This window comes from Xenopus tropicalis, chromosome 7 (assembly GCF_000004195.4).
Source record: "Xenopus tropicalis strain Nigerian chromosome 7, UCB_Xtro_10.0, whole genome shotgun sequence".
Lineage (NCBI taxonomy): Eukaryota > Metazoa > Chordata > Amphibia > Anura > Pipidae > Xenopus > Xenopus tropicalis.
This window is the reverse complement of record NC_030683.2, coordinates 73121651-73135654: the sequence shown is the minus strand read 5'-3', so window position 1 is coordinate 73135654 and position 14004 is coordinate 73121651. Positions and strand designations below refer to the sequence as shown.

Genomic DNA, 14004 nt, shown 5'->3' with positions numbered 1-14004 from the left:
AGCAGTTTGCAATTTCTTGGAGATGCTTTGTTAAAATGTTCCTTCATTTCAAACATCAGTGGGTTTGTCTAATGCATAAAGCAGCTGAAATCATACTCTTGGGTGCTGTTTTGTTGGTTTTTATGCATTACACTATAAATGTTCTAGAACTCTGAATTGTTAAACATTAGGTATTTGCTCAAGGGGCTCTGATTTAGTTTATATAAATAGGCTTCTGTGTAACCATTGGGGTTGCCATTCAAGGTCAAACTGATCTGTAGGGCATACACTGCATAACTGATAAGACATTGGCTATTTACAATACAATGGTTTTAGTGCTGTAAAAGGAACTAAAGTCCATAAAATAATATACATAGAAGTGCTGGATTTTATATACAAAAGTTACCGTACCAACCCAGAGGATCAGCAGACCTATAATAGTAATCAACCATAACTAGACCTTTAAAACTAACATAAACTTGTCATGTTTGATTTTGTTTGCCATCTTTAAAGTGTCAATGAAACTCAGATTTTAGGTATGCTCTTGGAAGCTTAATGAGAAGCTAAGCTTAGGGGTCATCTGTAAACATCAGGTCAAAATCAGGTCTGTCTGTCACAGAAGCTAATGCTGCAGAGCTGATTTTCAGTATAAAGTATTTGTATATATAACTACTATTAAAAGCAGCATTTGTTTGCCCCTTAATATTCCTGCATGTGAAATAGTTGGCAGACATCATAAAAAAGTAACATCCCGAAAAAGCATTGTAGGTCCCCCAAGGATATCATCAGATACACAAATCATGCTCCGAAAATCGTACAAAGCGTAGTTTCGTATGATTATATTGGTGCTGTATGGCCAGCTTTAGACTAACAAATATATAAAGAAGCATTTACGGAATTGTGGGAAATGGGGTCTTTAGATGTGACTTTTGCCATATTGTTGAACAACCAGCACTGTAGAAAGGAACAAACACTGCTTTCCATTGCAATTTACATTAACAAATAACTAAAAACATTGAACATTTTTATTTTAAAGGACGTCAACCCCAAAAATATTTTTATTTTCTTTTTAGAAAAGAAAACGTAATAATTCCAAGCAACTTCCAGTATGAATTTATTGAAAATGTTTATGCTTTGAAAGCAGCATTTGCTGAACACCTAATTGTTACTTTTTAAACAATGTTGCAAAAGCCAGTCTCCAGCATGGCAGGGCTGTCAATCTGCTGCCTTGTGTTACATTGTTTCAAATGCTAGAGCTGCCAGGGTAGTGAATAGAAAAGGACAAACACTGCCTCTAATAGCAATTATATATTCAAATAAGTAAAAAAACCATTGCAAATTTGTAATGAATTATATTCGAAAGTTGCTTAGAATTATGTTTTCTTTTATCAGGCAAAAAAATTATACTTTGGGTTGACTTTAATATATAATGAAAAGTGCTCAGAATTGAACTTTCTTTCATATAGTAAAATTTTATTTTTGAATTTATGTCCCCTGGCTCTCTATATAACTGTAGGATGAAACATTTCTCATATAAAAGGGAGTAGTTGCAGTTGGGAAATATTTTATGCAAATGCTGTGCAAATCATTGTCAGAAGCATTATTTTAAATTTCTGATGTTATTGGCACTTTAATATAGTTGTGACTTTTTTTTTTTTTTTAGGTGACTGTTCTTTTGCCTGCTGCACAAAGCATGAATGCTGCCAACCTTGCTGTTTTAAGTGGTGTCTCGGAATCTGCACAGACAATGTCACTGGATCCAGTGTCCCAGATAAATAGAGTAAGTAGCAATGTCTCTCTGCTCTAATATTTCAAAGCACATAAAAAACAAGTGTATGTATACCAATCATACATCATATATCTGTTTGTCTCTGTCAGGGGCAGGCCAAGCCGACCGGGCACCCTAGGCATCTCGCCTCTGCAACCTCCCCCGCGACGCGATAATTTATTGCCCCGGCTGTGTAATGATAAGCGGAGGGGGCAATAACAAAAGAGCTAGGGGTAGGCAGGAGAGGCTCCTGCCTGGCACCCCCCAATCGTTGCACCCTAGGCAGCTGCCTCTTCTGCCTAACCCCTAGCCCTGGTCTCTGTTAATATTTTACTTATTCCATGTTTTATTATCCTTACTACATTAATTATAATAAACATTACAATGATTTTGCATTATACACCTTATACACAAATCCCCACACATAAGAAAATGCTTTTTTAGTTTTTTAGTCTGGGTTCTATGTTATATCTGTGTTTTTATTTTCAGGCATCATTGACGGTGCATGATCATAGATTACCTCCTATGGAGGGTGCAGACAGCTCAACAACTATCAATTCACTTCCAAGCCCTAATGCTCATTCCGATGGAAAAGAAGATGATGATGATGACGATGACGATGATGATGATGAGGAAGAGGAGGATGATGATGGGGAAGATTCTGATCTAGATGATTGGGAAGCAGAACCTCCACGTCCTTTTGATCCAAATGATCTGTGTAAGCCATTATATTATTAGAATGCAAAATCATTATATAATTATTTATCAGAAAGTAATTTTAATCAGTGCTGCACACTCAACCATTTTATGCTGATGTACATTTTTTATTCTATATCAAACTATGTCTTGTTGGATTTAAATGATACACAAGAACCTTAATACCAAAATCTGTTTCCCTTGCTTTTTCATATTTTTTTTTTTTAATTCCACAAAGCAGATTGTATCATTAGGCATACCCAAATAAAAGCTAAAATATATATCAATAGTTTCCCATTATTCAAAATTGGTTTCTTTTGCAGGGTGTGAAGAATGCAATAATGCTCATCCATCGGTGTGCCCCAAACATGGTGCCCTTCATCCAATCCCCAACCGCCCAGTCCTCACTAGGGCACGAGCCAGTCTGCCTTTAGTACTTTATATTGATCGGTTCTTAGGAGGAGTCTACTCAAAGCGCCGTATACCAAAACGAACCCAGTTTGGTCCTTTGGAAGGGCCTCTGGTGAAAAAGACAGAGCTGAAAGATAGTTACATCCATCTAAAGGTTGGTTATATTAATATATAATAAATATAATATATGTCATAATTGTGTACATTCACTAAATACAAATCAGGTTAAAATTGAGGTTCCTATTTTCTACATACTTAAATCCATTCCCAACCTTGAGACAGAACCAGAACTAAAAGAGAAACTTTATTTATTAATATATATTTTATATAGAGGTCATACAAATAAATACCTGAACATAACATAATGCCTTAAGAAGTTATTTGCACACACCATATGTATGATGAAAATTGGCCAAACATGTAACCCAAAGCTTTTTTTTTATTAACACATCTATACCCATTATATAAGCATTTAAATGTCCCAGCTGTCAATCATATATTGCCTGACCTGCCTCTATGCCTTAGGCATAGGGGTGGGGCAGACAATTACTTTCACTTTCAATTCAGAACTCCTTAGATGTCACTGCACTCCTCACGTTCCCCCTCCCTTCCCACCATCTAATTGTGTAACCAGTGCATGGATATTGGTATCAGGTCTCCCCTATACTGGCACAGAAACAAGATTTTAGCAGGATGCACAGCTTGCCTTAATAACAGTGTCCACAAAATGGAGCCTGCCTGTTTTCTGCAATTGTGAATTCCAGTGCTGAAGGAAATAAGTTTACAATAATTTATATAGTGTAATTGAAGTTTATTTTGCTTGACAAACACAATAGAAAACAATTTGTAATTATTTCTTAGGGTGACAGGTCCCCTTTAATTGGTCAATAGTTATCTCTACAAAATATGAAATATAGTGAATGAATACTTTTGTTTCAGTGCTAAAATGTATTATTCTCTTATACAAATTTCACAAGTGTTTACTTAAGTAAGTAATTACTTTAGTAAGTAATGGAACAGTGACTTTTCAGACCCTAAATACATTATACAGTAAACTGTTTGAGATTAAAGGAGAACTAAAACCTAAAAATGAATATTGCTATAAATGGCATATTTTATATACTAAACTGACTGCACTAGCCAAACGTTTTACCATCTCTATAGTAGTAATAATAAAGGCCTTTAAACTTGTCACAGGAGCTCCCCATCTACAATTTTGATGATAATTGCACTGGTTTCTGAGCTGCCATGTAATGAGTATCTGAATTAATTAATAATCACCCTTGTATTGTGACATTAATATTCTATATATACAGTATATTGTGTGTCTGTCCAAAAGCACAGGTAGATGACAGCAGCACAGAGCATATGCAGGGAATCAGCTGAAAAGAAGATGGGGAGCTACTGGGGCATCTTTGGTGGTATAGATCTTCACTGTTAAAGGGCTGTGGTTGCCTTGGCATGGTACAGAAGCCCAAAATTTAATGTACAGGTATTGGACCCCTTATCCGGCGTCCAAATATCCGGCACGCTCCAAAAACCGGCATTCTGGGGGGCCCGCTCCAAAATTCGGCATCTGGTCTCTCAAAAAAAAAGATCCGGCAATCCGCTCCAAAATCCGGACATTTAATCCTTTAATGAGTTAAGCCATCGCACGTTCAGTGACCTTTTAACATGCGAACAAGCAGAGAACTTTTACCGATGTTAAACTCCCCCAGTTTCTTGTGGTATGCGCTGACTTCCGGTTCCCCTCTGCCACAAGAAGCTGTTTTCCTAGCTGTGCGTCGGAGCTGCAGGTCAAGGGTTACAGCCTCCTGCTCACTCGCCTGTAAGATGCTTTTAATTTACTGTTCGTTGACTGACTTTTGGTCTCTGCTTCTCCCCCTGATAATTTAATTGTGTGAGCCAGCCTTACACAACATAGCTGAGTACCGGTACCTTTTCAATCAAGCTAAGGGCTTGCAGGGATGGAGGCATGTAGGTGCAAATGACCCTGGTTATGCACTGAAAACTGAAACACCCCCACTTACCATGTTTAATTGTTGCCTCACATTGATCCCAATTCCTCAGCCTGACAAATATATTTTTCCCTGTTGTTAAACATACCTATTTATATTGGTGCAGAAATGGCAGCAGTACCATCCATGACTGTTAATTATTCTTACGTCAAAATGTTTAGTTTCTCAATGTGTTTTTGGTGGCACTGAAAAATTTAGGATATTCTGAAACTACTCTGCAATCAATATGCCCAAACCCCTGGCCATTTGCAATAGGAGTGTTGCAGAAGGGGCTATACATTATACAAATAAAAGCTGTTGTTGTCAAAATACTGTGTTTTTTTCCCAACTTTTAAACAAACTGGTAAAAGTGCTCCGAATTACGGAAAAACCCCTTATCCGGAATAGACCAGGTCCCGTGCATTCCGGATAAGGGATCCTATACCTGTACAATATTCCTGCCCTACTTCTTCAGTTGAGCTTTAGGTCTCCTTTAAATCACTAGTGCAAATGAATATATGTCACACCTTTGAACATAGTCTAATTAATACATCTTAATGCTGGCTGCACATGGGAAATCTAGCTGTTTGACCATATCACCAAATGACTAGATTTCTTTATGGCTATTAGTCAAAGTCAGCATTACTGATCCAAATAAGTTGAAAATGTAAGGCACCCCCAGTGAAATAGATTGCTAAGTTTTTTCTTGGGCCCGTGCAGTATGGTAGATTGCAGGTTCACTCTACTGCTGATGAGCAAACAGGAATGGTTGCAAGGGATGCCTGGGATACTGGTCAGAAGGTAAGTAAAATACCGCCATAGAGCTGATACAGTTTTATCCTAAGTACTGACCTGGGGGGTTCCTAATGCTTGTGGGCATGCTCAGTTGTTCTAAGCTCAGATTACTAAACACGCCCTCCAGTTAGTTAACCCAAACTGCAATGAAAAGGTCACCACTAGATGCTCCTATTGAGCTTAGTCACTCAGTACACATTGTAAAACCCAAGACTGGGTTTTTAATGGTTAAAGTTTTAACTTGGTCTGAGTCTACAAATCAATTCAGCTGTGGGTGGTGCAGTGTTTTGATCTTCTTTCTTTCTTCCTTAATTGCATGTAAAGCCTACAGTGTTGGGCAAGTCTCCCCACCCAAATGGAATTATTTGTACTATATATATCCCCAGTTTGTGCCTGTATGTTACCCAGCCACTTAGATTGTAAGCTCTACGGGGCAGGGACCTCCTTCCTATTGTGTCTCATACCACATGGCACTTATTCCCTGTGCATTTATATATATTTACTGTATTTATTTATTATGACACTTGTCCTCCCTGTGTGTAATTGTGTATATTGTAAGATTGTACATCGCTGCGTAACTGGATTTGGCCAGAAACAGCCTGGATTTGGCCAGAAACAGCCAAGTGTGTAATTACCCACAGGAGAGACTAGTGCTCTATTTGCTTTTACCAGGGGGTAATCTTAATCACTCTTAGCACTTCCCACATTCCAGAAACATACAGTGGTGTCAAAGTGGACCCCCTACTGTGCATGTTCCCTTTCCAGGCACCACCTGCTGTCTGAAAACAGAATAACAGCCTAAGAAGGCTTTTTTTCTCCAAACACAGGGAGATGGCAAGAGATAACACAAAACAGGATAGCCTGTGTTATCTTGTAACTAGTCAAGTTTTGGGAAACCCAGCGCTTAATCTGTAGGCTTTACATGTCCTTTAAACCATCCTGTGAACATGTTTACTGAAGGTTCTGCCTCTTATTGTGTTGGGTTGAAAAACCCAACATACTGTTCTTCGACTTCAGCTTATTCTTCCGCTTTTTCTTATTATTATTTTTAGCGTCCCCCATTTTCTAAATGCTACTCCTCCTACAGTTTTAGGGGTACAACACCTAAACGCTTCACACTTCTTTGACCTATAGCGGAGCAGGTTGCTTGTCCTTTTCTAAGCGATCCCGCCCACTGTCTTTTTGTAGGGCCACTCCGAACACCCCAATTTTCCCATTGACTTTGACAGGGAAGATTTTCAAACTGCTGCCACACTTACAGCTTTGAAGCTACACCCCCCAAACTTGAATAACATAATCATGGGGTCACCCCAAATGAAACAGCGACATTTGTTGGATGACCCCCAAAGTGGGAGGGGCCAACATCAACAGCCAATCAGATTTTACCTATTGACTTTCTATGGGGAAATCCAACCTGCTGCCATTCTCACAGTACTAACACCAGGGTCCCCAAACTTTTCACAGTTTGTCAATAGGTGACTGCAGTTTTAGTTTTGAAAAGTGGACAGAGCCACCAGCAGCCAATCAGATTTTACCTATTGAATTTTATTGGTTTTATGCCAGGGTTCCCAAACTTTGCACAGTCAGTCACTGGGTGACTTCGTACTCAAGGTTAGAAAAAGTGGGCGGGGCCGCCAAACGCCAATCACATATCTTTCATTGTTTTCAGTGGGGAAATTTTAACTGTTGCCATTCTCACATGTTTAATGTCTGGGTCCCCAGACTTTGCACAGTTTGTCACTGGGTGACTATGTTCCAAGTTTAGAAAAGTGGGTGGGACCAACAACAGCCAATCAGATTTCACCTATAGACTTCATATGGTTAAATTTAAACTGCTGCCATTCTTTAAATATTAATACTAAGGTCCCCAAACTTTGCAGAGGTAGTCACTAGGTAACTGTGGTTCAGAGTTAGAAAAAGTGGGTGGAGCCACCAGCAGCCAATCAGATTTTAACTATTGGTTTTCAATGGGGAAATTCAACCTGCTGCCATTCTCACAGTATTAACACCAGGGTCACTAGAGGACTGCATTTTTTAGGTTTTAAGAAGTGGGTGGAGCCACCAACAGCCAATCAGACTAAACCTATTGAATTTTTTTGGTTTAAATTTAAAATGCTGCCTTTCTCACACTATTTATGTCAGGGTTCCCAAACTTTGCACAGTCAGTCACTGGCTGACTACATATTCAGGGTTAGAACAAGTGAGCGGAGCCACCAACAGCCAATCCCTTTTCACCCATTAAATTTCATTGGTTTATATTTAACTGATGCTATTATTTAAGTGTTAATTCCAGGATTGTTAAACTTTCCAGAGTAAGTCACTGGGTATTTGCCGTTAAAGTTAGAAAAAAGTGGGCGGAGACACCAACCGCTAATCACATTTCACCTATTTACTTTCAATGGTGACGTGTAAAATGCTGTCAGTCTCACAATTTTTATGTTTGAGTCCCCAAACTTTGCACAGTTAGTCACTGTCTGGGGGACTTCAGTTCAAAAATAGGAAAATGGGTTCGGGCCACTAACAGCCAATCAGATTCCATCCATTGAATTTTATTGATTTAAATTTAAAATGCTGTCATTCTCACACTATTTATGCCAGGGTGCCCACTGTCTGTCACTGGGTGACTTCGACTCAAGGTTAGAAAAAGTGGGCACACCCACCAACCACCAATCACAATTTACCTATTGGCTTTTATTGGTTTAAATTTAAACTTTAAGGGTCCTTTGCAGAGTTAGTCACTGGGTAACTGCAGTTCCAGGTTAAAAAAAGTGGACGGAGCCACCAATCAGATGTCACTTTCAGTGGGGAAATATAAATTGCTGCCATTCAGACACTATTAAAACCAGGGTCCCCAAACTTTGCACAGTGGTTTTTACTATATAACTGTGGTCCAAGGTTAGAAAAAGTGGGCGGAGCCAACTACAGATCAGATTTCATTCAGTGACTTCACGCTTTTCAACCCAACATAAAGTTTGTTCTCAAACTTCCCTTTCTAGTTTAAACAATGCTGCCTTAATCTGCAGTATGGCAATGGTCCTTATTGTGTATTTGGATCAATCCAAAAGATGTAGAGGCTGTGAAGAGGGCCTCAGAACTGTCATTGCCTTATGGCCCTGTAGGTCCTTAAACTACAACTGAAGGTCAGTCTTGGATGTTTCTTTTTCTTTCCAGGTAGCACTGAACAGCCCTGTTGACTCAGAGGGGGCATTTCAGGAGGATCTTTGGTTTGAGCTATCCGAAGAAAGCCTATGTAACTGGATGATGTTTGTACGGCCAGCACAAAATCACTTAGAACAGAATTTAGTAGCATATCAATATGGTCAGCACATATATTTTACCACAATAAAGAACATTGAACCCAAGCAGGAGCTAAAGGTAGCCTTTCAACCTTTTTTTTTTATTAACCTTTCATTGTTGTTATGTAAAATATGGCGATTTTTATGATGTGCATATACATATTTCATGTGTTTATGACACAGTTTTATAAGCTAACCACATTTTGCATATCTGTACTCTTATTTTGAGATATTTGTTGGCTTTTGAAATGTCTATAGGACGTACTACCTACAGGTTTCCAAAGATGATAGCATTTGGCCTCTACCTAACAATAAAATATGAATATTCTTTTCCCCCTTTCTGCATGGATGTGTGATTACTTCTTTCTAGTGTTTAAACAAAGTATATAAATTTAGAAGTGTTTGGAACTATATTAAAATTTACCTGCTAGTTAATATCTTAAGTGCATTCCTTCATTACCCTTGCCACATGTATTTATTTATTTTATTTAATAAGGGGTAACTATTGAAAGGTAGTGCAAAACTGGAAAAATTGGGGGCAGTTGGCTATGATCACTGCCTTCCTTTACCCGTGAATTACTGCTGGTCTTTTTACTCCTTTTCAGAGAGACCTGCAGCCGTCCCTATGAATGCATCACTGTCTGCATTTGACAGAACTGTATTTATGAGAGATTAGGCACATAGGCCTAATGGCATTTTTGGGTGTTTTGTCACCTGCCTAAAAGGCAATTTAGCAAGGGTGTTAATTTCCTTAAAGTGGTGAGTGATAACTATATTTAGCACACATTTGATTGGGCAGGGGTTTATTTAAAAAGTAATTAAAATATGGCAGAATCCAACAAAGCTGATAGCAAACATATGACATAGAAGACATTTTTATAATCCTGACCACATCATTAATCAGGGATCCTTAGGCAATGAATTGGGAGTCAAATATGGGTCACCTTGCTGTTTATGGAGAGTCTCCATGATCCATTTAATACACAGTAATGTACACGGAAATAGAATTGGTGATAGTAATTAAACCATGGACAGGATAGATTTGGAGCCATGAGGCTAAATTACTGTATTTCTCTGGGTTCCTTGCAAAAGTGTTAAAATCCCTACCACAATAGTGTTTCATTTTGTAGTGCTGTATTTGTGGCACTAATTATATTACTACAAATATATTGCTTTCTGTAAATTCATGCTATCAACGAAAGTGCTTCAATTTCATTCTTTTAGAAAGAGAAGTAGTGAAACATTTAACAACAACCAACATTCAGTCATTTTATCTTAAAAGCATTCCGCTTCTTAACTAGACATGTATGTAAATGTCAGATATGTATGTCTATGAAGATTCTCATTCATCCAGGTCATGATATACAGTATCTAGTAGAATTAAGTCTAAAACAACTGGACTTTTCTGAGTTTTTTTCTTAAAAACGTTTCACCACTCATCCGAGTGGCTTCTTCTTTGAGCAACTCAAGAGAGATCCAACAAGCAACTACAAGAAGAAGGTTATAGACTGCTTGCAGCACCTTGAGAAGGAAAAGGTCATCAGTCCAGCTTTGTACCGTCGCCTTTACCCAGGCGAAGCCACTCCATGCCTATATGGACTCCCAAAAATACACAAAGAAGGAGCCCCTTTGAGGCCAATTGTCAGCAGCATTAACTGTGTGACTTATAACATTGCTAAATACGTGGCCAACATCTTAGCCCCCTTAGTTGGAAACACAGTACACCACATTCAGAACTCCATGGACTTTGTCAAAAAAAGTGAAGGAGTTAAAGCTGGAGATCGATGATACAATGGTGTCCTATGACGTAACATCTCTGTTCACATGCATACCCACTGCCGAGGCAATTGATACAGTGAGGAAACGGCTGAAACAAGACACCACCCTCAGCAGCAGAACAAAGCTGACCCCAGAACAAGTTTGTTCCTTACTGGACCTATGTCTCAATACCACTTACTTCAAGCACAAGGAAGTTTTCTATAGACAATTGTAGCGAACCTTTACATGGAAGAAGTGGAAAAGAAAGCCCTGGACACCTTAAAGGGAACAACACCAAGTCATTGGTTCAGATATGTGGATGACACCTGGGTCAAAATTAAAGAACGCGAGGTTCCAGCCTTCACCAAACACATAAACTCGGTGGACAAAAACAACACGTTCACAAGGGAAGATGTGAAAGACAGCAAACTGGCTTTTTTGGACTGTGCTATAGTTATCAAAGAGGGGAGGGACCTGGATATTGAAGTATACAGGAAACCCACCCACACAGACCAGTACTTGCTGTTTGATTCCCACCACCCTTTGGAACATAAACTGGGTGTAATTAGGACTCTACATCATCGGGCTGAAACTGTGGCATCCAATGCAGAGGCTAAGGAGAAAGAATATAAACATCTAAAAGGAGCTCTGAAAACTTGTGGGTACCCAGACTGGGCCTTCATCAAAACCAAATCAAAGACCAACAGAAAGACCAGACCTACAAACAGAAGGGAGGAACACAGCAGGCGAAACAACATAGTCATCCCATATGTTGCTGGAACATCGGAAAAAATTTTCAACAAACATCGCATTCCTGTGTTTTTCAAACCCAGCAACACCCTGAGACAAAAGCTGGTGCACCCGAAAGACCCAACACCCAAGCACATGAAAAGTAATGTGGTCTATGCTGTCCAGTGTAGTGAAGAGTGCTCAGACTTATACATTGGGGAGACAAAACAACCTCTCTGTAAGAGAATGGCCCAACATAGGCGGGCAAACTCCTCAGGACAAGACTCAGTGGTCTATCTACACCTCAAAGAAAAAGGTCACTCTTTTGAGGACAGTAACGTGCATATTTTGGACCGAGAGGACAGATGGTCTGAAAGAGGTGTGAAAGAGGCCATTTATGCCAACCTGGAAAAACCATCCCTGAACAGAGTAGGGGACCTGAGACACCGCTTGTCACCAACATACAATGGCGCATTGACATCCTTACCCCGGCAGTTTCACAACAGTTCACACTTCCAGTCATGTACTTTGAAGGATTAACACCTTCATCAATGAGAATCATGGTACCATTGTGACTGGATCATACCTTCTTACACCTGTCAGTTTCAGCTAACACCTAACTGAACAAGTTCAATGGAACCATTGTGATTGGATGTCTGTGACTCTACTACCATCAAGGGTTTAAATACCGGGGAATTCCCTACCAGTCATTTGAACTGAAGAAGCCACTCGGATGAGTGGTGAAACGTTTTCAAGAAAAACTCAGAAAAGTCCAGTTGTTTTAGACTTAATTCTACTAGATACTGTCAGATATGTACTGGATATATATATTTATTTTGTCTTTGCAGGTGTGGTATGCGGCCTCTTATGCTGAATTTGTGAATGAAAAGATCCATGATATAACACAGGAAGAAAGGAAGGGTAAGAATACCAAATTCATGCTATGTTCTTTAAGTATATTCCCTTTATTGCTTTGTGATAGGAGTAGCTTATACAAATACCGCACCTGATATTTTCCTAAGGTAAACACACAGTGATTTACAAAGCAGACACAGTGTGCAAAGTTAAAAAAAGAGGCCACAATTGGCACACGCTTGTACACTTAGGGGCCTATTTACTTACTCATGAACCGGCCGAATGCGTCCGATTGCGTTTTTTTCGTAATGATCGGTATTTGTAACGATTGGAAAATTATCGCAACTTTTTCGTTGCCATTCCGAATGTTGCGCAAAATCTGGCAATTTTTTCGTAGTGTTCAAACTTGCGCGAAAAGTCGCACCTTTTTCGTAGCCATTCCGAAAGTTTCGCAAAATGTTGCGATTTTTTCGTAGCGTTCAGATTCATTCAAGCTTCAGTATGGTGACTTTTCTTGGGCCAGGTTGGAGCTGCAGGGTGCCATTGAGTCCTATGGGAGGCTTCCAAAATCATGCTAAGTCTGAAAGTTTCGCCCGCCGCTTACGAGCGCTCAATACGAAAAAGTCGCGACAAGATACGAGCGAATCGTAATGGCTACGAAAAACTCGTGTTTTTTCGCGAAAATCGTATTGGTAACGAAAAAGTCGCGACAATTTCCGAAAAGTCGTAAAGGCGCAAAAATACGAAAAAGTCGCAAAATGTTTGTTTTCCAATTGGAATTTTTCCAATTCGAATTCGTGTCTTAGTAAATCAGCCCCTTAGTAATCTGGCACTAGTTGTCCCAGTGAAATGTGAATGACCACTACAGTTTTATACATTTAGAGGTTTGTTGCATAAAATCTCAATAGAAAAAGTTTGAATTAAAATAGAATTGCTCCTTTTTGATTAGTTCTTCGGGAACAAGAGAAGAATTGGCCATGCTATGAGTGCAATCGTCGTTTCATGAGTTCTGAACAGCTCCAGCAGCACCTTAACTCTCATGATGAGAAACTGGACTTCATTAGCAGGTAGTAAAGCAAACACAAAGGCAGCTACTTGTTTGCTTATCAGTTATCATATATTAAGTGCTCCTTTACATTTAGTAATAGAAATAAAAATGAAGATAGAAATCCAGAAATGAGTCAAGTGATTGGAAGAATCATACAGTAGAATTCTTTGGGGTTAAACAGTCTATTTTATTAGCTTTTGATAAATTCTACACTCCAAACCCCTTTGATCAACTTCAGTGTAAGAATTCTTAAATATGCTTATGAATGGATAAGAAGGTGCTGGGATAACTAAATCCCTTATTTTAGTCAGAGAAAAGATCATAAATGTTATACACAGGCTTGCAACAACCCATGGCCAGGGAGGGACTGAACCTTCAAAAATGGAGGGCATATTATTTAACAGTACCACTGCAACATGTTATACCTTAGCTCAGGAAAAATAATATAGATACTAGCAATCACATACTAAGCAAATGCTGGGGGACCAGGGAAATACTGTTGTGTTTATCAAAATGTATGCACCCCAATGGCCTGATTAATATGTATAAGGTTTGTAAAATGCTAACGACATATACCAATGTACCAGCTATTTCCTCAAACACACCACTGTGAGAAAATAGTAATTTACCTCATATTCAAAATTCAGAGCTACGAGGGACCTGGCAACCATG

General features: G+C 39.1%; 1 protein-coding gene across 3 annotated transcripts in view; it reads left to right on the top strand.

Moving 5' to 3' along the window:
- prdm10 (PR domain containing 10) overlaps positions 1-14004 on the top strand; it is a 52742-nt gene that overhangs the window by 16932 nt on the left and 21806 nt on the right. For all 3 annotated transcript variants that reach the window (XM_031904879.1, NM_001142069.1, XM_031904880.1), the window contains 6 exon segments: positions 1643-1759; positions 2237-2465; positions 2767-3008; positions 8818-9021; positions 12278-12350; positions 13234-13351. In XM_031904879.1, coding sequence (XP_031760739.1) covers positions 1643-1759; positions 2237-2465; positions 2767-3008; positions 8818-9021; positions 12278-12350; positions 13234-13351 — 983 coding nt within the window.